Consider the following 25,716-nt stretch of genomic DNA (forward strand, 5'->3'; position numbering starts at 1 on the left):
CACAAACACACACACACACACATAGGCCCACACACACACACACACTCACTCACCGGGAGCTACTAGCTAGCCCTTAGGCTACTCGCCTACTCATCAGCAACAGGGACACACACACACACACACACACACACACACACACATGCAAGCAGCTATACAGACAGACAAACAGACAGACAGACAGACACATCAGCAGCTACATACAAAGACAGACAGACAGACAGACACATCAGCAGCTACATACAGAGACAGACAGACAGACAGACACATCAGCAGCTACATACAAAGACAGACAGACAGACAGACAGACACATCAGCAGCTACATACAAAGACAGACAGACAGACAGACAGACACATCAGCAGCTACATACAGAGACAGACAGACAGACAGACACATCAGCAGCTACATACAGAGACAGACAGACAGACAGACAGACAGACACATCAGCAGCTACATACAAAGACAGACAGACAGACAGACACATCAGCAGCTACATACAAAGACAGACAGACAGACAGACAGACACATCAGCAGCTACATACAGAGACAGACAGACAGACACACACACTGCAGTCACAGTGTGCTCAGCAGTGCTGGCATGCTGAGGTTGGCGTCCCTGCTCTGAGACAGAGACTGCTCTGTTCTCCTGCTCCTGCCAGCTGCGCTATGTGTGTGTGTGTGTGTGTGTGTGTGTGTGTGTGTGTGTGTGTGCGTATGTATGTATGTATGTGTGTATGTGTGTGAGGCAGAAAGAATGTGAACAATTTATAAATTAGGCTGATGATGCACCATGTTAATCTGGAGATGGCTATTCTCTTCATTGTCCAAATCATCATTGTACACACACACACACACACACACACACACACATTTACTTTAATCAACCAAGAAATACTGGTTAATTGTGCCATTGATATCTATGTTAATATATATTTTACATTCTACAATGCATTATCAGGGCTATAGTGGTTTACCTGCCTATTTGAAATAGATGTTACCTATATTTAAAGATATAGGGTTAATAACTAGTATGACATGTATATACGGTATGTGAAAATAGGGTGTATTCAAGAAAATGTATGTAATGGCTTGGTCGCAGGGTTGTGAAGCAATTTCTATGTGTGTTGAGACAATTTCAGCCGTTACTTTGAGATGTGGTTGGAGGCGTGAGGTTTCTGTGTGACAATAGTATAAATGTAGAAGGCATTGAGGCTGTTACAATTGATTATGCATACACTGTGCTAGTATGATCATATAGAAAGAGGTAGAAAATACAAAGACCCGCAGGAAAAAGCCTACATCGCATTTACCGAGTAGAAATAAATGTTAGAATGAGTGAATGTTAATGTTTTTGTTTGATGGAGATTTTCTTTACACTTCAGCAAAATGTTACTTCTGAGTTCACTCCACGCAATGGGGTAGCAAACCACTAATCTTTTCTGCGCTCACTCCCCCGTCTCTCTCTCCCTCCTCTCTCTCTCTCTCTCTCTCTCTCTCTCTCCATCTCTCTCTCTCCATCTCTCTCTCTCTCCAGGCGGTCAGTGTGGGGAAACATGTGAAAGGTTACCATTACATCATAGCTAACCTGGTAAGACCCCTTTAATGACATTGCCCAGGGCTATGATTTCAGTTTAGCTTGAAATAATGCAACGGTTGTGGAATGGTTCATATTATTAGCCTACATGAGATCAGCAAAATGCAGCCACACAAAAAAGGAGTCTTAGGGCAGCGATGACACACACCATCATGCTGATTTTTGTATAGCTGTGACCAGAAAACCAAACCATGCACATTAATTTCACCTGGTCCTTTGACTATTCCCAGGCCAAGGCGCCATCTGAATATCAGATGAAATAAGACAGATTTTTTTCTTTAACTTCAGAAGCCGTATATCAAATCACTTGTTTCTCCTCAACAAAGTCACAGCTTGAGGAAGCTGCTGGAAACGGCTTCAGTCGATGAAATATTGCCCCAACCTTAACCCCGGAAATCAGTCCCACAGCAGTTGCTGCGGGACGATGAAAAAGGGGCCAATGCGTTCAGGTCAAGCTGGATAGGCTCTCAAAGCTTTTAGCAATTAGCATCCATCAACCCAGGATAACCCTTACATCTCTATTTTTTCTCTCCTCTGTCCCTGTTTGACTCTTTCCTCTGTGTTTTTCTCTGCATGTCCTCCTTCTTTCTGTCTCTGTTTCTTTCTTGTCTTTCTTATGCCTCTCTGCCTCTCTACTGGCTCCCTACCCCCCCTCTCTTTTTCTTTCATCACCTATGCTTCTCTCTCTCTCTCTCTCTCTCTCTCTCTCTCTCTCTCTCTCCCTCTCTCTCTCTCTCTCTCAGGGTTTTAAGGACATTTCTCTGGAGAGGTTTATGCATGGCGGGGCTAACGTGACTGGTTTCCAGCTGGTGGACTTCAGTAAACCTATAGTCATTAAACTGATGCAGCGCTGGAACAAGCTGGACCAGAGAGAGTATCCTGGATCTGAAAGCCCACCCAAGGTAACAACAAATGTTTCCCTACCCTTGAATATACAGTTTGGACAACTGTGTCTCCAGGAGCTGCCACCCTACATAAGAGAATGTCATCTGTGTTGGTTTCAAGTCTTAGTGTCTCATGTTCCAATGGCTGTTTCCTCTCAGCAGCCCTTTTATTTATCTTGGCAGGGTGGACATTTTTCAGGGAATCAATGACATGGAAGATCACAGAGAAATAAACAAATTAAATTATATTTCATTTTAGTCATTTAGCTGATGCTCTTTTCCACACTAACACACACCTGCAGTACACATGCACTAGCACTCACATAAACACACATGGACATGCGCACAATTACACAAAAATATGTGTAGTGTATGCCCAAATGAACACATATGCAAAGCTCACAAACACAGACAAAGACACAGACAAAGATACACACACGCACACATACACACACACAAAGGAGAAATTACATGTCAGTATTGGTTTACAAATCCTTCTTCATGCCTGGTTCTCGCCACAGAAGCCAATTAAGAAACAGCTTCTTCAATCAGTAACCAGTCACAGGGTGATGTGCTGCATTTCAACCAATCAGTGTGACAGACTGCACTGGGCACTGTCTCTTAGCCAATCAGAGTGTGACTTTAGGAGGTGGGAGTGGTGAATCAGCTGATCCCACTATGATTGTGAAAGAGGTTAGGGTCAAGCATTAAGTCTCCATTGGGGAATAAGGTGAGGTTTATGCATGTAGGTTTTTAGGTGAAAATGATGACGAGTTCTGGCTTTGCTGCTTGGCCAGATGTTTACAGACTTTAATGTCAACTTTTTATCAGATCCATGGCTTTCCAGATAACAGAGAATTGCTACAGATAACAGAGAATATTTTTGTCATTCTGTGTTTACTATGTTTTCGCCTTTTCTCTGTAATTCTCCTTTTTCTTTCATTTGCCCACTCTTCTCTTATTTTCGCTTACATTCCTCTATCGCCTCTTCATTCCCTCCTCACATCTCCTGCACTCTTTTTCTCCATCCTTTCCTCCTTTCCCACACTGTGCCCTCACCTCTTCCCCACTCCCTCTCTCTTTACCTTTCCATCCCTCCCCCTCCCTCTCTCCAATTCCTTATTCAAATGTGCATTTGCATCCCTTGTATGTCTCCTCTTTTCCTCTCTCCTCTTTCATTTTTTCTTTCTTCCTCTATCCCTATTCTCTCTCTCTCTCTCTCTCTCACTCTCTCTCTCTCTCTGTCCCTCCCTCTCTCCTCCCTAACTACACCTCTATTGGCTGGATATTGACCTGCAGTTCATTGTGGTTGCTTGCTGCATATATTAACTGGAAATATGTCCACCTAGCTATTAAATATACATCAGCGTACTGCCCTCTATCCATGTTTCCCATGCTCTAGGATGCTCTCTCTCTCTCTCTCTCTCTCTCTCTCTCTCTCTCTCTCTCTCTCTCTTTCTCTCTCTCTCTCTCTCTCTCTCTCTCTCACACACACACACACACATGCAGTCGCTCTCACACATGTATGCAGGCACACACACAAAATGTAATACCCATACAAGGTGATGGTATATATGGATCTTTCAACTATTCAAATATTTATTGATGGTCATAGACTTGCATTAGTGGTATGGCATATTTCACTCAGGGACCAGTGTTAATTGGCCAATCATTGTTCTCATATTTACCTGATAAATCCTCATTAGAGTGTGGCAGCTCTATCAATTGTCCTCCACAGTTTACTTAACACAGCCTTGCGTATTTGTGGAGGCTTGTGTGTGTATACATGCTTGTGATAGAGATAGAGAACGAGAGAGACAACTGCTGTGAAAGATTTACAAAAGTTGGAGGCAAATAACAACTGTACGCATTTGCAAATTTCAATCGGAACTTTGTAACATCATTTGTTAAAAAGCATCCATTAATTGTCTTCCCATTGCAACAACAGCAACAGATATGATGTTTTCTGTGTTACTTCTGTCTTTCACAAACAAGGAATGAGATTTTAATGATTTAACAGAATAACAGAATGCCGGATGTCTCTAGTGACAACGGATGTCTCCAAAATGCTCTAGGCTAATTGGTGCTGAGCTGAGTTAGCCTTGGGCCGACTCGTCGCCTCAGGCTAGGTAGAACCCTGGGCTAATAATGTGCGGTGTGGAGAGCGCTACTGAGACCGGTCCCCCTAACACTGGAGACCGGGGTTGGAGCTGCTTTTTGCCATCAATCACAATCTCTTAAACCAGTGGTTCTGCCTTGAAATGCACTCTGGTGTGCCTGGAGATTTTGTTGAAATGTAATGAAAATGATCAGTGACCTGGAAAAATAATATATGAATATCATCAAAATTCAACTAAAAATGCTTATGGTCACACATATCTTCTCAAGTTAATGCCTTTTCCGGGCCTTTTCCATCTCATTTCTTCATACACTGCTCCAAATTACATGATCAGAATATGAATAAGTTTAGAACATCTGTGTTAGTACGCAGCAGACAATGGGCTGCTTTTTTCAATATTTTACCGTGTGAAACATTTAACATTTTTGCCAAGTACTTGTACAAAGCTCATTTTATGAATTAAATGTGCACTTCAAAATGTTTTTTAAAGACCTGCAACTGTCTCTTTTTCAGCTGAAATATTTATAATTTCAGATATTCAAAATATGTTTTGTTCAACTGTGTTAGTATTACTCATTACTTTATTACTGATGAGGTCTTTTGATTGCTATCCCAAAGATTCTGAACTATTGTAATTTCAAGGATATCATACATTTTTAAATGCACAATCCACAAAGTGCTGCAGCCTGTCTAAGAAAACAGACAAGACAAACTTATGAAAGCGCTGGTTAGTTTTGTTGATATGTTGATATTACTTGATATCATAACTCTTGGTAAGTAAATTTGCATTGTATAAGCTTATTGCTTTCAGACTATTTGTTTGAGGATCAGCATTTCCACGATTTTTTCTTTTGACTTAATGGGTTCTTTAGGTCCTGCTCCAGACAGATACAAATAATAGTAAACTACTTGAGAATAAGGCCTGATGTTGTTGTTGTTGTTGTTGTTGTTGTTGTTGTGTTCCCTCCTTGATATGGATTCTGTAGCCTTCATCTGTCACTCACACGCCTAAAAGTCTTCTATAGTTTCAAAGAGAAGAGATGAAAGGAGGATGACACGGTTGTGCAGCCTCCCAAAGCGGGTACCTGCAGAGGAGTGGAGAGCATCCGCTGAGTCTGTCAGACGATTTCTCCTCTTTCCTCCCATTTTCATCTATCCCTTTGTTTCCGCACTGATGTGAAGGCGCCCCGCTGCGTGTTTGACTGTCTCTGTGTGTGTGGCACTGCGTGTGTTTCTGTGTGTGGGGGCCGGGGTGGGGGGGTGGGGGGGGTGTTGCTGCGGTGTGTGTTCCCGTTCCCCACTGCGCTGTGTCTTACCTATAATGAATTTGTCAAAAAATCTGTCATTTCCACCACCTTTTTAATAGTCTGACATCCTCTCATGCTCTTTCTGCATCATGCACATATCTATCTATCTATCTATCTATTTATCTATCTCTCTTGCTTCCTGTCTTTCTCGCTCTCTTTCCTGTCTCAAGGGTCTCTTAAATCCCATTCAAAGTTTTTCTCTTGTTAATGTCTTTTATGTGCAGAATCCAACTAACCCACCTATTTTTATTTATTTTTTTCTTCAAAAGGGATACATCCTGTTTTGGAATGAAACCCTATGAAACCACATTTCTAAATTTAATCCAGGGGGTTTTACTCACAGAAGTGGATTTAAAAGATGAAAATGGATGGGTTTACAGAATGATTTAAACAGGTTTTAATGTCATTTTAATAGCTTTAACACCCTGCCCAGAGACTGTAGTTGAAAACTAAGAGGCTGTCTAAAAGTGGCACATTTACAGTGATGCTACATTTACAATGGTGTTGATTGATGCACACTGGTGTACAGTGGCAGTCAAATAAAAGTCAAAGCACCTTGAGATAGACTGTGGCACTGATCAGCATGTTTGCATACTGGTTCGGTTGGTTCATACGGTGTTGAGACATTTTGAGGCCTGATGCAGCAAAACGGCTGTTATTTGAGCCATTAAAGTGGTTCTGATTTTAAAAGTAGATCCAATATATTACTGCAATGTTATCTTGACCTACATATAACACGCTTTGTATGTGTAAAGCACAGAAAAGCATGTTTTTAGATGATTTTTGTTGTGTATGTCAACTGGCGTCCTTAAAAAGATGATTCAGGTGTTTTCTGATAATACGTACAATGTCTGCGTGCTTCCAGTATTGAAATGAGTGAGCTGAATCACTCATGTGGAAGCGCTGACTTTCAATGGAAATGGTCCCATTAAAACATACTTGCACTTTTTTCATATGGAGATCCATCAAAAGTAGGCCTACAACCCGATTTGACTCATGACTCATAGCTAAAGAGCTCAAGCGTAAGAGTACTAGCAATATTATAAAATATTATAATCATTATAATAATTATGAGTCATCACCTTCATCCCATAATGCATTTTTTTCTTGATTGTAGAAATGTTTAGTTAAAAAAACACAAAAATAAAATAAAACATTAGAGGAAAACGTTCCTACTTTTTCTCCCTGGCTCTTATTTCTTCACCCAGCACGTCTCCATCATACTTGATCCTTCTAGAGACACAGGAATATTGGTTGCATCTGTGTCAAGGCACTGTGCTGCTGACCCTCTACTCACTGTTGGTTGCTTGTTATGTCGGTTTATACTGTTGCACTCAGGCTGTGGGATGTCACTGCCCCTAACCGCATGATCCCAAAAAGCATTTATGGGAGATTGTGGAATGGCATCTTAAACTACATTATTCACCACAATCATAAAGATGATCATGCAAAACCATTGTAGTAGCTGAGATTAACATTGACCCTGTCGTATGACGGGAATGACAAGGGAGAAGTATTTCATTCCCTCTCTCTTTTTCAGGTTTTTGCAAAAACATACATACAAAAAGAACATGAAGTTAAAATTCTCTCATTTCTTTTCTCTCTCTCTCCTTTCTCTCTGGCCCCCTCTCTCTCTATCCTCCCTCCATCAGTATACCTCCTCTCTAACGTATGATGGCGTGCTAGTGATGGCCGAGGCCTTCCGCAACCTTCGCCGTCAGAAGATTGATATCAGTCGCCGTGGCAACGCCGGCGACTGCCTGGCCAACCCGGCTGCTCCCTGGAATCAAGGGATAGACATGGAGCGCACACTCAAACAGGTTAGAGAGACTCACAAACTGACTCACAAACTCTCAAACAGACCCTGCACACACGCACACACACATTTACCAGAATATGGTCGAGAAAACCCAGTTTTCTGTGTTTTAAATTCTTATTGGGACATTTATGTGGACCCCACAAGAGAGCAGCAGACACACACACACACACCACACACCACACCACACCACACTAGAAGATTACCATTTAATTCAGCAAAGCTTAATAGAATTCCCACCAGTAAGCAGTGTTTTGCTGAACATTATGGAAGTAATTAATTGTTCCATATTCCTCAGTGAGGAAACTCTCATAGATGCAAGGCTTGAATTATAGTAGCTGGTGTTATCTAAATCTCATTGTAAAGATCACTTCACACTGCATTTGAATGAAAAGTGCTTTCTTCTTTTTCTTTTTCTTTTTCTTTTTCTTCTTCTCCTCCTTCTTCTTCTTCTTCTTCTTCTTCTTCTTCTTCTTCTTCTTCTTCATTGTAAATCCAGGTGCGCATTCAGGGTCTGACTGGTAACATCCAGTTTGACCACTATGGTCGGAGAGTCAACTATACCATGGATGTGTTTGAACTGAAGAGCAACGGACCACGCAAGGTAGGCTGTCATGACCACTTTTAATCAATAATAACAATATGTGAGGCTAAACATATTGCACACATATCAGTCAAATGAATTCAGTTGTTTCTGTGGCAAATACAACCTGAAATTTGTTAGAAATGAGAGCACAAAGCAGATCATCAGGGCTGTTGTATAGTAATTGACATCTGACGTTGTCTCCCACATTGAGTGTTTCACACATTTGGGATCCAGCTACAGTAAAAAAAACACTGTAAAAGGCTAGAAAAACAGCTGTTTGTGGGAAAAAAGCAACCGGCTTTTCATCAGTTTCTGTAAATGTGACTCTTTGCAGCTACAAGGTTATTGCAGGACACCGACTGGGTTGTCACCATTGATTAGACATTGACTTACTGTAGCCTGTTAATTAAAAAAACACACACCTATAATAAAAAAATAACACCATGTTCCAGCTTCTCAAGTGTTCCTTGGACAGCGATGTATGTTTAATGAAAGTTCTAGGTGCCAACTCAATATCTCTCAATATCTTCTACAGTTCCAATGGGAAATTTGCTGGAGTGAGCTGCTTCTGTTGACTCATTCTTTCACTCTCCATTTCTTTCTCCCCATCTCACATATTCTCTCTCTCTCCCTCATTTTTCCTCATATCACTCACTGTCCACCATATCTCTCTCTCTCTCTCTCTCTCTCTCTCTCTCTCTCACTCTCTCCCCCAGATTGGCTACTGGAACGACATTGATAAACTGGTTTTGGTCCAGAATGAAAATTCTCTGTCCAATGACAGCTCAGCAATGGAGAACAGGACGGTAGTCGTGACGACCATCATGGTAATGTACCCTCTGACTCCTTCCCCTTCTTCATAGTGTGGGTGCTAGGTGGGATTTGGGGTGAAGTCGCTCATCAACACTGACAAGGAATCAGCTTTGCCATCCCCAAAACCTAATTTCACCAAAACTTTGCTCTCACCTGATTGGCCAGCTCCAATCTATTCCATCTATATTGAGTAGAGGCTTTTTCACATCCCTCTTAATATGCATTGATCCTTATATTATAGTGTCATATTAGGTACTCAAATCAGTGCAAGTGAAAGCAACATATCATATTGACATTTATATTTGTAGGTACTTGGCAGAGATTATTATCCCATGCATTTACAGCAAGTGAAGATACTCTGTTTTCCAGGAAGTAAACGTTCATTTCACGGGGACTTTAAGGTGCCAGGGTGGATTAGACACGGGACTAGGTGGAGCAGTGGCCAGTGTGCCGCAGGCGTGGCTGGGCTAGCACCCAGTCAGAGTGCAAGTCACAGGCTGGAGGTTAGGGCTGAGCCATGGCCTGGAGGTTTGGACGCATCTCCCTCAGTGGCCTTGCAGGGTACATGCAGCCTCAGGGAGCCAGTGGAGGGAGTGCAGAGAGTGGTGCGGCATGACAGATTTTTGGTGAGCCTGACAAGGCAGGCTGAAGCATTTTGGATGAGCTGTAGGGGCTGAAGAGCAGAGAGAGCCCAGCCAGGAGGGAGTGGCAGTAGTCCAGCTGGGAGATTACACTAATGACCCATTAGCGTAGGAAATCTAAAACTCACCCCAGATCAACGTTTAGGAGTGACCTCACTCCACTCTCTTTTAATGGCTTTCACATAGACACCGGTCTGCAGCCAGTTTTAATATTCCTCCTCATAGTACAAACAAGAATAAAGAGGGGTAATCAGTGGATTTGTTCATATCCTTTGCTTACATTTGATTTCACTTCGCCCATCTGCAGCCTTTTTATGGTGGCCATGCCCATCCTGTAAATGCAATCAGTCTAATTCAATTGGGCATGCAAAGTGATGCAAGTGAAAGCAACCCAAAAGAGTCATTTCAACTCAGAGATAAAATGAGCCACAGATGCTTGAGTTTGGGCAATTTGGTATTTGTTTCAAGCCACATTGCTTCATACAGCATAGTCCTAATTATGACTAAATTCTCTGTTATCATATGCTCCATAGTATTTACACTATGAACAAAATGAAAGGGGGAAAAAAGGGCGATAAACCATTCTTAAAAGAAATGTTTCCATGGTAATACAGTGAAGGTCTACAGTGCCTCTAGTGGCCAGAACTGGTACTAACAGATATGATCTGCACAGAGAGAGGGGAAAGACCACACATGTGGCAGGGGAGAGTTTGGAAAAATACATTTAACAAGACTATCCCTAGTGATGGCTGGGCCCTTCTGGCCATGCCACACTTCAAAATGTTAAAGTGACAATATGTTAAACCCCAGAGCAATGTATGGTGCTGTGCCTGCAGCCCAGCCCGAAAATAGGCAAATCACACCAATACAAATACATCAACTCAATCAAATGACTAAACACAATTTTATTTTGATTATTCTCACATTATGTTAATGCACTGTTATTATCATATGTTGCAATCTGTTGCTGTCCATATGGCTGTTTGGCTTTAATATTATTCATCAAGTGTGGTTGTAAAAGAGTTTGGCATTTGTTACTGTTTGTGTGTTTTCGATGTGTGTTCCTTCCCAATTTCTCCCCATCCCTGTCTTTTTGACGTCTGTCTCTTTCCAATCAATGCCACTATTGTCCCTCTCTCTCTTTCTCTCTGTCTCTGTATCCTCCATCACTCTTTCTGTCTGTCTGGCTGTCTCCCTCCTTCTGCCCCCCCCCCCCCCCCCCCCTCCCCCTCCTATCTTCCTCGTCTCCACCCCTCCCTGCATCTTTCTCTGTGGATGCTGACCTCAGTGGGCCTTGGCTAACGTTAGCTCAGCCACCTCCTCCTCTTTGCAGCCTCTGATGATGAGGAAGCCTCTGCTGCGACACTGACGCCTCGTCTCACAGACAGAAACACAGACAGGCTCAGCTGAGTCGCAGGCCCTCGGGAAAGAAGCACAGACTGACAGACTGATTGTCTCTAAGGCTCTGTATATAGACTCAGTGTGCTTTGTTTTTGGTTTGTCATGATGTCTTGGTTTTAAGGGATTTTTTGTTTGTTTTTAAAAATCGTCTTTGTGGATTTTTTTATTTTAAAGGTTATTTTTGTGGTATTGCTGCTTCGCTTAGAGCTGGTATACTGTGGAGTAAAACAGCAACAATGGGCGAATGTGAGTGAAGGGATGACATGCGGATTCAAAACCATGAGCCCATTGAACCACTGGGATGCCTTGCTCAATGTGTTTCTGTCTTCCTCTCATGACAAAAGACAGAGATGGACGAGGTCCTGTTAATCCTGATTTTTTTTTTTACCCCTTCCAATACCGAGGAGTCCTCAATCATTACCACCTTCTTTGTTGCGCTATGGAGCACCTGGAGGCAAATTCACCTCACCAAAATTCACCTTTTTTATATATACTTTGCCATATATTCATATTTTTCCTCTTTTTTCAAGAGAGAGCGAGGGAGATAAGCACATAAACACATGGACGAGCCTTTTCCTGCATTTTAGAACCCTCATCCTTCGATATCTCTCTCCCTCCATCTTCATCTTTCTGCTCTGTCACTCTGTAAATCTACTCGGTCATGCCTACTCGGTCAACTTTCCTCTACTTCAGTCCCTCTGAGAGGATTGCTGAAGCTACACACCAGAATGGAAGGGCAAGCTGAAGAATTTTTGCATGTTGTTTCAATTTTGGATGTTCAACACTAAGGGGATTTCTCTGATGCAGAAGAGACCTCCGAGAAGATTTGGAAAGCTGAGGAAATTTGAATTTGAAATGGAGTAGTCACTGTCATAGATGTTTCGTCTTGCCTATGATGTTTTTTTCACACTGGCATTGTAACCTCTTTTCAGGGGTTTCGTTTTTTTGCATTGGTTGTGAAACAATTTGTATTTTTTAACCTGTTTTAATCTTAACACTAAAGGCATAGTATGCTACCTGACCCCCAAAGGCACAATCCTCATGAAAAATGCAGCTTTAACTCAAGGACAGTGATCTGCAGGACTGGGTTGAAACCCAAATGCATGCATGTGGTTGTGACGATGTCCAAGAGAATCAGAATGTGCTTTATTCACTTTTATTTTGTTATTTTGATCACTTTTGTTGATTTATGTCATATGTATTTGGAAGGATTTGGCTTTAAGGAAACATGTTGAGATAAGAGCCCTTCTCATACACACACACACACACACAGAAAATACAAACCCCAACCTACATTTGCCCTTTACAAACTGTCATATATCTCAACCACACACAGACCCACCGACATTAACTTACACAACACACACACACACACACACACACTCACCACACCCAACCAGACATCACTCACATCACACATACACTGACACAGTGACATTACAACGTTAGCAGTCTAACTGACAAACGCACAGTGATATATACACTGACACACACACACACACACACTGACCAAGCTACCACCCTGAAAATCATCCACACATGCTTCAATGTAATCTGTCCTTGGATGTAGTTTTGATTGAAGTATTTGTCCAGATGCTAACCTTGAACTCAGTAAAGCAGTGGCAAGCAAGACAGTGATTACTGTAACAGCGCTTGCCTTCTGACTGGCTGACTGACTGACTGACTGGCTGACTGACTGACTGACTGACTGGCTGACTGACTGACTGACTGACTGGCTGACTGACTGGCTGACTGACTGACTGGCTGACTGACTGACTGACTGACTGACTGACTGACTGACTGGCTGACTGACTGACTGACTGACTGACTGGCTCGCTGACTGACTGACTGGCTGACTGACTGGCTGACTGACTGACTGGCTCGCTGACTGACTGAGTGGCTGGTGAATGGGTTACTGCCTGGATGACTGCTCCACTAGACTGGCTACCTAGCATGTTTTTGGCTGGCTGGTTAGCTAGCTGTTTGACTGACTAAACTTGCTGACTGTCTTGCCTCCTGGCAGGATGGCTTGCTGACTGACTGGGTGAAAAGCTTGCCGACCGGCAGATTGATTTGGTGACTGACCAGCTGACAAGGTGACTAACAGACTGGGTAAGTGACTGGCTGACTGACTGTTGGTTGACACCGGGCTTGGCAGTCTGGCTGTCTGAACGGCTGGCTCGCAGGCTGACTAAACGTCTGAATGGTTGGCTAACTGCTTGGTTGACTAACTGTCTGGCTTTCTGCGTGTTGAACTGTCTGGCTGGCAGACTGAATGAATGACTGAGCAGTTAGGTGACTGGCCAGTTGGGTGCCTGGCTGTTTTGCTGGCTGCCTTACTGGCTTCTCTAGCAAGTCCTGTCTGTCTTTTTGGCGCCAGTGCGAAGTGTTTCATGTCTTATCAGCCTCAACCATTTGCCTCTACAAAGCTGTTCTCCCTCTTTCGCCCACCCATTCTTCCTCTTTATGTCTGTCTTTTCTGTCCTTCCCCTCTCTTTTTCTGTCTCTCTCTTTCTCTCCTTTTCTCACTCTGTCCCTCACTCTCTCCTTCTCTTTATTTCTCTTTCACACTTTCTCTCTCCCTCTGTTTCTATCTGTCGTCTTTTTCCCTGTAGCTATGTCTCTTTGTATTCCGATCTGCTTTCTCATCTTTCTCCTCAGTAGTTCCATACGGCCCGTTCATCCTTCACTCCCTCCCTCCTTTCCTCCCCCCTTCTCATTCCCATGTCTTCCCCTCCTCGGTATCTCTGCTCCCATTTCCTCCCTCTCTCCTTCTGTCTCCCCTCGTCCTCTGTCCTCTCTCTCTCTCTCTCTCTCTCTCTCTCTCTCTCTCACTCCCTCTCTCCTACACCTCCCCCTCTCCACCTCCTCTCCTCCCTCCTTTTCTTGCCATGTCCTCGTATGACTCATGATGCCACATTAAGCAACACCCAAACATGACGCTTTCTTCCCAGCTGTAGTTACATGCACTAACACTCGGCACACACACAAATACACACACACAACGCTGGCATTACCACACTCACACTGCGACAAAGGAGTCTGGGGCATACTGATAACAAACCATAAGGAGGCTTAAAAGTGAAGCTATGCCACTGTTGGCAGAGTTCCCACTGGTGTGTATGTGTGTGTGTGTGTGTGTGTGTGTAGTCCTTGCCTACATCATACTGAATTAACACTCAACAAACTAGCCTGTTCTGATTTCAAACACTTGACCTTCTAATATGATAAACCTGCAGGTAATTTGATTGAGGAGGGAAGTGAAGGGGTTGCATCCTCCTTTTAAGACAAATTATGTGACAGATTCCCCTTGAGAACCATAGATTGTAGATTAAAATTGAGGTAAAATAGGGTTCTTAAACTTTTCCAGGGAGGGTCCCAGATAAGAAATTATCTCAGTCTGGGACCCAGAGTCATTAATTAAAACATTTAACTGTTTTTGACAAGTGGGGAGCCATTGGGCTTCTGACCCATTGTTGAAGGCCTTGACAACTATTGTATTTCACCACAAACCACCTTTTAAATTTCGACACACTATGAACTAATAACAATCTGCATCTGGATGAATGAGGGGAAGAAAATGAGAAAAGTTTGATGTTTCTGTATCACTAAGACCTTTATTTTCCAAGTATGGCAAAACCAGCTATCAATGAGATTCTATAGTTCTGATCTTAGACAGGACAGATGGATGAAACCCTCTGTAGGAAATTAGCATAATGTTTCCATAGCTCTGGTGCGATCGAGAGTCAGTCTAGAGTCTCTCTGGAGTCCCTTTACTTCAGTGTCAGCCCGAGTGCAGTCGCAACCATTTACATGGCTCCAGGTACCTGCATTTGCATTTCACTGCAGCCGCACGCCTCAAGAAGCAGCACAGAAACCAGTCTACCCAGTGCTGCAACATTTTAAGCCCCTTTAAAAGAATTCTTATATTTTCCCATCTTTGGACGTCTCAGACTTATTTTTAAGACTTTGGGTTGTTAAAGTATTATAGATGCCTTTAATTTTACAGCCGTGATATATTCGTACAATAGCCATAAAACATATTTAGAAGTCAATAAATGTGGAGTTCACACACACACACAAAATATATCACATGCACAATATGTCAACGTATTTGAAAGGTGATTGATGCCATCTTTCTAAAGGTGAAGGATAATCGTTTAGCTTGCTCCCCGCCTTTAAATTATTCCTGGTGGTGTCTGCACACAGTCAATGTAGTTGGTGATATCAGGGCTTGTTTTCCTTAAGAATTCATTATCATCATTCATTCTTGTACAGTATGAAAAACAACTTCCACAGACTTGAAAATTTCCCGAGCTAGATAATCCATCACAGTAAACATGAAGGCTTAATTTGGTTTTGTCAAAGTTTCTGTTTTGTTATTTCATTGTGCTCAAGTTGAGTGTTTTCATATCAATGTGCACATTACGTTTCGCTCTGCTACTGTCAGTCACCTGACACCCACAGGGAGAAATGAAAGTCTCTGTCAGGAAATAATCCCTCAAAAACATGTTGCCTTACAAACTTTATTGTCACATCCATGTCTTCTTATTTGGGGCATCTTTGTTAGCCGGGACAGCAGTTAACTTCAAGTTAGGTGTGACACCATAAAGTTTATATTTTAAAAATAATGAAAAACGGGTAAATGTAAAAAAAAAAAAATCAAATTACATATGGCATGCATTGCAAACTGATTGGGGGAAATGTAAACTAGGTAGACAGTAGTAAATAGGTTATAACTCTAAGTGACACTGGTATTCTGAAATTAGCATTTCATTCACCTCTTCATTTTCTCTAGTGTTAGTCTCTGCTACAGCAGCCTTGATAGGTGTGTTGCCCTGTTAAGAGGGAATTTTCTTGGCTTTGTTTTGCTGTTCATTAACACTGTGATTCATGTTGAGTCAATGGAATGGGCGCCCCGGGGCCTGCTAATGTCTCTGATAATGAGATTTTAGGAGAAATGTGTTTTTGTATGCTCTGACACAATGGGACAAGTTTTTGTGCCTGAAGATGATGGTGATGATGATAAAAGCGTTCGTTGTTGTCTCTCTTGCATCAAATCGTTTCTTTATTTCACTTCTGAAATTTATGTGCTTGGGTAAGATGTTCTGCATAAATTAAGTACTGAATTCTCATTTGTATAGTTTTGTGTTTGAATAAATGCAATTTGTTTTGGCAAATCTTCCACTGATGTCCTTATTAGGGTTTACAAGAAAAGTAATCTACTGTAATGCTGTTATTTTTTGTGGGATGTTTGTTTTTTTTCTCAACCTTTGATGTGTAAATATAGCATAGGCTACTTCCTCTTCTTTCTTCATTTATGTACAATGATACTGTTTGTTCATACAGTAACGTCCATTGTAAGACTTATTGGTTATACTTCTGTCCCACTGCTGGCCTGTCTGCTTTTGAACTGGACTTCAATGTAATTCAGTTTCCTGGAATGAAGATTGTTCAGTCGATTCCAACCAAATGTGTGTTGCCATTATTTTATCGCTCATTTAACCCATTTCTTAGCTTGTGAGTGTAAAAGCCTCTTTGATTAAACTGTACTTGTTTTCAATATGAATCAATTTCCTGAATGAAGAATTGATTTCTAATGTATGTTATCATTTTTTATTGTATTTTATGATCTTCATAAACCGTTTCACAGCTTCGGAGTGTTGGATATTATGAAAGCCTGTTTGATTAATTAGATGAGATTAGTCTTTGATTAAAAAGGGTTTGATAGCATTTTAATAGGCTTGGTTTCAGTCGGATTACAGGGTGGGGAGCCTGAGGCATAATACCATAACTCACTGCTCCTGATGGATGCGCTGTCACTCAAAAGTTTGTGTGTGTGTGTGTGTGTGTGTGTGTGTGTGGTTCTATTCTCTGTGGGTACCCAAGGTGTAGGAATTTGTGTCCGTGTGCATGCTTGTGTGTGTGCATGCTTCTGTGAGACCAGCATGCTCGTGTGTGTGTGTGTGTGTGTGTGTGTGTGTGTGCGTGTGTGTGTGTGTCTTGCCTAGTGTTTGCCAGTAAAATGTAGCCACCTTCTCCCTAGACAACAATAATCCATCTCTATGCTTTCATCTTTGCTAACTGTATGCCCAAAAACCATTGCACCTCTTATGATACATTACCGAAGGAGCGCTCTTCATCTGTTTTTCCCTCCCTCCCTCTATTTTTTTTTTTTTACCACTCCTGTTCATTTCTCTCCCCTCAGCATTAGTGTTGTATAGAGTCAGGTGCAGGTCTCGGGGGAGGAGTGTAGAGTAAGAGGGAGGTATAAAAGAGGCACTCAGAGTCAGAAACACAAGATATAAAACATCCACCACCGACACAATGGCCTCTTGAAAACCAGCTCCAATATTTTCCTTTGCCATTTTATAAACTGTGTAACAGTTTCTATCAAGTTTGTTGTGGCTGCTGGGTTTCATACGCAAGGTGTTTTGTCTACCGTTTGCCTTTGTATGAACTGTATGAAACAATGGTAGATCTTCATATGCATGTATGACTTTCAGTGTGCCAGGTCATTCTAGAGGTTTGTCCCTCATATACTGTAAAAATCATATCTCTTCTTAATGATGTGCATATATTTTGGTTAAAATATTGTTTTCATGTGCTCTGGTTTATTCCAAGTTTCCTTTTACTCTGGCCATGCAAAAATATTTTCTGTATTATTCTGTCTGCATTGTTGCACTGGTGTATTTCACAGAGCCGTGCCCCTCTGGGTATGGTAAAAAGTAATACTAGCTCCTTTTAAAAATGTATATAGCCTATATTTTTTTCATTGGAATAATTTTCACCGCCATCACTTTTCTCTGTATGTGCTGTCCTCCAGTGCATTGTAAAAAAAAAAGTTTTACCGGCTCCTCTTAAAATGCTCTCATTTCCTTTTATTGTTTTAATCACCGCTGCTGTCAGGTTCTTCCAAACAGTTGTGTCTTTCTCCCCCTTTCTGCTGGATTTTGTAGGAGGGTCCCTACGTGATGCTGAAGAAGAACTGGGAGCTGTACGAAGGCAACGACCAGTTTGAGGGCTACTGCGTGGACCTGGCCTCGGAGATCGCCAAACACATCGGGATCAAATACAAGATCTCCATCGTACCCGACGGGAAATACGGAGCCAGAGATCCAGAGACAAAGATATGGAATGGAATGGTCGGAGAGCTTGTCTATGGGGTAAGGAGGGATGGGAAATAATGATAATATGCAAAGCCGTCATAAAGTATTCAACCCCCTTTGACATTTTCAGAATTTTGTGGTGTTACAGCCTCAATTAAAAATGAATTACATTTGGATTCTTTGTCACTGATCTACGCACATTTTTTTTTACAAATTAATTAAAAATGAAAAGCTGAGTCCAAAATATATTCAATCCCTTTGCAGTCACACTCCAAATTGAGCTAAAGTGCATCCATATTCTTTTGAGCATCCTTGAGATGTCTCTCCAACTTGATTGGAGTCCAGGTTTGTTTTTTTATAGAGCGTTTTTATAGAACACTTATCCAAACAGAGTTACCCAGCGCTTTACAAGATCGAATAATACATACAGATAGATGGGGAATGGAGGGATAACGAGAGAGGACTAGAGGGTGAGAAGGGAAGCGGAAGAGAGGGATGGAGCAAGAGAGAGAGGGAGGGAGACAGAGATGGTTGGTAGGAAGAAGGCAGGGAGGATACTGTAGATACATGGGGAGGAGGAGCAGGGAGGAAGGACATGAACAGGTACGGTCATACAGATATAGACACATCTATTAAACAAAATTTGTATATGGATATGGATATGCATTTTTGAAACTTGTAAATGTGTTGAATGGCTTGAACAGGTGTAATGAACTGTAGGATTCTGAAACCTGTGCAGAGAATGTAGCACCACATACAATTTTGAATTTACAGTACATTAAATAACAAACACCAAAATAGTTGTTCAGGCAATAGCTGTGAAACTTTGAAACTTACTCATGTCTTTCTCCATAAGCTGTCATGTCTGTCTCCTACCTGAGTCCTGTGTGTCCTTAGTCAACACACAGTATCATCAGTTTTCTCCCCACGTGGGAGACGGTGTCAGTCGTCACTTTGTGGAAGAGTGAAACTGGAGATAGGAGGTTCCTGCAGAACGCTGACAATATTAATTAGCCTCCACAATTCTCACTAGAACCACTGCACCGGCTAATCAGGTCTGATTTATTCCAAACACTCCCGGTCTTCTCTGATGACTCTTCTGCCACCCACAGCGTAGTAGAGAAAATACATATGTAAGCTTTCAGTCCCTTGTCCCCTACTCTGCTCCCTTGCTTTTAAATCTCTGTCTCCCTTATTCTCTCTGTTCATCCCAGCCTCTTTTTCTGTTGTTCTCTCCTTCATTCTCTTACCTTCATGTTGTGTACTTCTGTCTCTCACTGTCTGTCTCTCATTCATTTTATCTCTCTCCCTGTGATTCATTGCCTCCTTCACTTTGTCTTTTTTCCGCAAACTCTGCTTCAACTCGTGGTTTTGGATTTCCCTCCCTGCCCTCTCCTTGCCTGCTTTCTTTCCGCGGCGCTTCCAACTTCCTCCTGTCTCTTTTCACCGTTTATTTCTTTTGTACTTTAGTTTGTTCATTCCTTGCAGCGAAAGAACACTCGCTATTTGATATGCTGTTATTGTAGCTTCCTTCTGGGTTAAGACTGCAGACATTGTTTAGACGCATACAGCTATGCAGACGCATTCTCAAAGTGCTGAATGAATGATGTTTTTGACTCTTCCACAGAACGTGTGCGTCGGCGTGTGTGTGTGTGTGTGAGAGACCTTGCCGACTGATTTATATTCTGGCAACGTCACGCCTATGAATTACTTCTCTGTCATTCTACCGCTTTCTCCTTCTCTCTCTTTTCCTCTTCCTTCCATCACCCAGTCCACTCTCTTTCCCTTCTCTTTCTTTATCTTCTTCCCTTACCTATCCTCTTTCTCCTTTCTTTCTCTCCCTATTTGCTTTAAATTCCTCCTGATGAATTAATTACTTAACACTCCCTCTGCTTCCCTTTTCCTTCTCTCCTATCCTTCATACCCGGACCATCTCCATCTACAGAGAGCTGACATGGCCCCGCTGACCATCACTTAACACATTTTGATTATAGTCGGTCCAACTTAATAGCATTCCGCCGTCTTCTTTGCAGAAAGCGGAGATTGCGGTGGCCCCGCTGACCATCACTCTGGTGAGAGAGGAGGTGATCGACTTCTCCAAGCCCTTCATGTCTCTGGGAATCTCCATTATGATCAAGAAGCCCCAGAAGTCTAAACCAGGTGTCTTCTCCTTCTTGGACCCACTGGCCTACGAGATCTGGATGTGCATAGTGTTCGCCTACATCGGAGTCAGCGTTGTGCTGTTTTTGGTGAGTATCGGGGATTGTTCAACTGCGGGTCAACGCCTGAATTGGAGCAGTGTCAAACTGCTGCTTTGCACACACACACACACAAACCCCACCCACATAAGGACCAAAATGGCAATAAGCTTTCAAGCTTTGTCATCCTTGATCATTTTTGTCCTCCACATAATGAAATCTGATTGGTGAACTCCCTCCGAATGGCCTGATGGGGGCGCTATGATTAAAGGTCAAAATTTGAAGTTGGAACAGCCATAACTGCTACAAGCCACCGGTCTGATTTTGATGAAACTTGGAGGGATGATGCATCTTGTTGATGATTTGTGGGGGACAACATGTTAGATTTGTGCATTTGTGCTTGAAGATGTCTAAAGAATTTTGTCCTTCCTCTCACTTGTGGCGAGAAATAGCTCTGTCTTTGGCTTTTAATTTGATATTATTAATATAACTAAACTAGTGTTTATTCTCCTGCTGTCCTGCTAATTATTTCAGCCTATATGAAAGTCACGATTATGTGATTATGTTTCAGTGTACACAGCTAAACCATACAAAGCAAACTCAATGTTCCTCCCTCTGCCCCCCTCAGGTGAGTCGTTTCAGCCCCTATGAGTGGCATGCTGAGGAGCCAGAGGAGGGGGCGGCGGAGCAGGGCCCCACCGACCAGCCGCCCAACGAGTTCGGCATCTTCAACTCCCTCTGGTTCTCGCTGGGAGCCTTCATGCAGCAGGGCTGCGACATCTCGCCACGGTGAGGGAGGGAGACGGTGTGAGTGGGAGAGACACAAACAGAGAACGCCTGAGTGTGTGTACGTGCAGCAGGCATGTGGTGTATGTGTGTGTGTGAGAGAGAGTAAGAGTGAGAGCGATTGAGTGCGTGTATGTGTTTGTAAGAGTATGTGAGTGGGCTGGGAGTAGTGTGTGTGTGTCTGTGTGTGTGTTTTCAGTCTTTCTAACTATCTGTAATGTTAGAGTGCTGTAGCGCTGCATTAAGCTGTGGTGATTCAGATGTTTGACAGAAAAGCCTCTTTCCTTGCTTTAGCACTGAACTGGACCGCTACTCTGCAGTACACTAGGGGTGACAGGAGCGGAGGATGTGCTAGAAAAACACATGTACACACGGACATGCACACACACACACACACACACACACACACACACACACACACACACACACATACATCAAGAGAGAGATGGAAACACCTGCACAAACCCCTTGGCCCAGCGTCTGTGCCTATATGAGTGTGCTATGGTGGGAGCTTTAGCAGTTTGCTAGGTGTGCATGAATTTTTAATGCACCACTGAGGGGGCAGAGTCCAGCTATATTTTTAGAATATTTATAAGAATATGGCATTTTATTATTGATAACCTGAGAATGCAGTTTAGTGAAATATTCATGGCCGTCATCCACAAGACCTTTAGGGAGCAAATCTAAGGAGAGAAGGAGCAGCAGGGAGAATTTCACACCAAAACAAACCCTGGAAATGAGTGATAGAAGATGAGTGTAAAGAGGGAAAAGTGGGAGCGATTGAGAGAAAGTGTGTGTGTGCATGAGAGAAAGATGAGAAATGGGAGCGATTGAGGGAACGAGGAGAGGGAGCGATTGAGATGTACTTGGGTGGACAGTCCTCACTTTGCTCTGGGAGTTGTTGATGAAGTGGTCAGTGGTTTGTATTGTGCTGTAGGACAGAGAGACACCGAAAGAGAGAGAGATGGAGAGCAAAGTGGAGTCAGAGAGACAACAGTGGAGGAGAGAGAAATCAGGATAGAGAGAGAGAAAGAGAGGGAGAGAGAGAGAGAAGGTAGTTACCATGTGAACGCTGAAAGGTTACCTAGATGCACATATTGCTGCTCCTTGTACTGTCAAAAATGTTTTGGCAAAACAGATAGTTACACACACTCACGCAAACTATAACATTCCAGTGACTTTCATTTATTCTCTAACCTTAAAGTGATAATCCGTGAGATTTGTGTTTTTCTTGATTTCGGTGACACCTCTGGTGATAAGCGGTCATTGCTTTGGTGTTTTGCTCTCAATGTTGTAAATGTAAACGAAAATGGAAAATGCATCACTTGCTGTGCAGCAGAGGATTTTCCCCCTCATAGGAGATTAGAACAGCAAATGTAAAAGCTTTCATGAACTGGGTATAGATTGAATCACTATTGTATGATATCAATCAGCGATAGAGAGCAGCAAAACTGACATTTATATATATGAATGTAATAATTTATATGAATTGCTGATTATTACTTTAACCACTAAAGGCCTAAACTCTTTGTCAATCTTAACTTTAATTCTTGCCCTAACTGCTAGCTATAAAACAAGCTATTAACCTTGTGAGGACAGACAGAAGTGTCCTTACAAACCTTTTTCACATCTCATTGATTTTTGGACCTCGAAGGTTTAGTTAAACCTGGTCTCTCACACAATTGTACTGTACTGCATTCCCATTAGCATTTTACTATTGGGAAAGTAACAAAAGTTGTACATTGACTGCCCAAACTTCACTTTCTTTCTCCTGCTCTCTTGCTCCTCTGCCCTTCTCCTTCGCTCTTTCATCCATCTCTTTCACACTCTCTCTGTTCCTCTCTCCTCCATTCCCCGACACCTGTCGTCTCCCACTCCTCCCCACTTTATTTTGACTGACAGGCCAATTCTAGCCCCAACACGCAAAATGGAAAACACTCGCACTCACGCTGCACTACACACACACACACAAACACACACTCAAGCTGTGCACATGCATATCCAGTCTATCCGTCTATGAAACACATACACTTTACATGCACGCAATCACACCCTCACATAGTTTACACACACATGCACACACACACACACACACACACACACTCACACTTTGCACTTTCACCACAATCCATACAAAACACTTGCAGACCTCTCCATCATTTACAGGCCTTGTTATAGATGTGTGTGCATAAGCCATAGCCGTCATAGCGATAACGTGATGCTTAACATGAAGCTGGCATTCGTCATTTAAATCACCTGGCCTGTCACTTTCAATACAATGCAACTCTTCTATAGGCCGGGCTTGCTGCAGTCATATCTAGTGATGGATGATGCATTCTGTCCTCTGAAGAAATGCCACATTATATTCTCAGAAAGTAGAAATCTGTCACTCATAAACTTTTTAATTTTCCTTCTCCTTCAATCCATTTCCTCTACTATACTTCCACTTCTTAGTTTTACTTTGAGACAAGTGAGAAACGCCTCGCTCAGAAAGGCAGGAGTTTATATATTTTTCATGTAAATTCAATATAATATATAATGCTTGTCAGTGGTTCTCATTTTTAACGCTGCGGTACACATGAGCAAGACCCAGATGCTCCAATAATGCATTAAGCCTTGTATGCAAGAGGAGGTAGAAAAAGCTAATGAGATGTTGGTCAACGAGCAAATTAACTTTAAGGGTGGCAACAGAGGCTGTGTTCATTAGATTTTAATTAAGTAATGAAATAATTTTGTTTGGAGTTGATTTTCTTCACATGTGATTAAAATGGAACACCGATGTGGCAAGGCAAGCCAGTTTACAACCACTGCTTTGTGTAACAACCACACAAAATACAAGTTAATATGCTGGATTTATTAAAAACTGATATAAACTGTTTCCTCAGTAAAAAAAAAAACCCACAGCTAAGCCCACAGACCAGGCTTCCTGCCATCAGAGGAAGTGATGTACGAGCCTTCACTGTGACACTTTACTGTGCAGCAACACTGGATCCTGTCCTCAGAGCAGGAGATACAGTGTGTCTTGCATATCATCGTGTCATATCATTTTTCTTCTCCTTTCCCTCAGTTCATTTCCTCCTCTAATCTTCCGTTCCCTTGTTCAGCTTTGATGCAGGCGATGAAAGTCAAAATGCTAACTTTGCTCAAAAGGGTTCACAACTGAAGGCGGAAATGCACTCGCTGCGCCCAAGTCAAAGATTTATCACAAGTTTTATTCCTGCTGACAACGCGACTCCTTCCTTCAGAGCAAACAAAATATACAACATTTTAAAAACATTACTCTTACAAAATGATTGCTGGTGTTAAAGATATGTTATGGGTTATTATTGAAAGTTTTATCTGATATAATGTGATCAATATTATTTAAGAAATATCGAGCAAAGAACATTAGGTAAAACAGTTACAACAAACATATTTTTATCCAAATAGCACAACGTTTGGGGTGAAACTCCTGCAAATGTAATTTTAATGTTATTTTAAGCTTGCTTTATTAAGAGAGACCAGCGTATCTCCTCCTGGTCGCACGGATCCATTATTTTTGTTTACTGTAAAGCGGCACTAGGCAACTTCAACTTTGGCGGCCCCAAGTGGCAGCGAAAATGTGAAGGATTTCATTACTCAGAAATCATCGACATTAGTAAACTGTGCATTCTTGAGACCCAAATTTCTTCTTCTTGGCGGCTGGTAGGGATGGAGATGGTGAAAATATTTTGGCAGCAGGTGTAACCATCGTCGGTGAGTCCAGCTTTCTCTTCCCACCAGTGTCCATACTCAACACCAGAATTATATTTGGGCAGATGGGGTGAATCCCTCTGTTGTGTGTTGATTTAGGCTGATAAGACAGGTGTATCTACATAAGAATATTGCCTAGTGCAGCTTTAAGTTTCTGTATGCATCGGTGATCAAGTAAGTTCCTTCAAACAACGAAACAAGATGGAGATGGTGAAGCCATTGTGTTACTGATGTTAGACATACCTCTACTTGTTCTGTCAGGTTGGCACACCTCACTGTGTTATTCAGGTCGGTGTCCTCTTCACACGACAATGCACTACTGAATTGTTTAATCCATTCTTTCATAAGAGTGCCTATACGTTTGAATGCACCAATAGCATAAAGGTGCCTATTAGCCTTGCAAAGGTCACTCCACTTGTCAGGCATAGAGATGTGCTTAAGATGCTGCACAATGTTATACTTCCGTTATTACTATCATATTGCTTATTTATATCCTTTTCTCCATTTCCATGTGCTATTTATGGTCCTCCATTGTTTCCAGAAAGCCATACTTATACATTTCCTTATGCCTGCCAACTCATTCCTCTACAACTCTGTCAAATCATCATGGAAGGCTTTGTGCCTCTGCAGCCCCCTGTGCATGATTCAACTAAAAAAGTCGAGAAAAAGCCTTTTCTCCGTCTGTCGCCCGCGTCTTGATGGCCGTTCAACACACCAGCCACAACCCAGTG

At 42.2% G+C, this 25,716-nt stretch overlaps 1 protein-coding gene across 9 annotated transcripts in view; it reads left to right on the plus strand.

Annotated features, from left to right (window-relative positions):
• gria4a (glutamate receptor, ionotropic, AMPA 4a) overlaps positions 1–25,716 on the plus strand; it is a 105,235-nt gene that overhangs the window by 51,950 nt on the left and 27,569 nt on the right. For 3 of the 9 annotated variants that reach the window (XM_071925325.2, XM_071925333.2, XM_078284064.1), the window contains exons 6-13: positions 1,534–1,587; positions 2,337–2,495; positions 7,556–7,723; positions 8,219–8,323; positions 9,022–9,132; positions 18,120–18,326; positions 20,303–20,518; positions 21,096–21,256. In XM_071925325.2, the coding sequence (XP_071781426.1) occupies positions 1,534–1,587; positions 2,337–2,495; positions 7,556–7,723; positions 8,219–8,323; positions 9,022–9,132; positions 18,120–18,326; positions 20,303–20,518; positions 21,096–21,256 (1,181 nt within the window). Of the gene's footprint in view, positions 1–1,533; positions 1,588–2,336; positions 2,496–7,555; positions 7,724–8,218; positions 8,324–9,021; positions 9,133–11,092; positions 11,129–18,119; positions 18,327–20,302; positions 20,519–21,095; positions 21,257–25,716 lie in introns of those variants that run through there. The other 6 variants (XM_078284061.1, XM_078284062.1, XM_078284063.1 and 3 more) reach the window with 5 other exon arrangements.

The sequence above is a fragment of the Centroberyx gerrardi genome, chromosome 6 (assembly GCF_048128805.1).
Source record: "Centroberyx gerrardi isolate f3 chromosome 6, fCenGer3.hap1.cur.20231027, whole genome shotgun sequence".
Lineage (NCBI taxonomy): Eukaryota > Metazoa > Chordata > Actinopteri > Beryciformes > Berycidae > Centroberyx > Centroberyx gerrardi.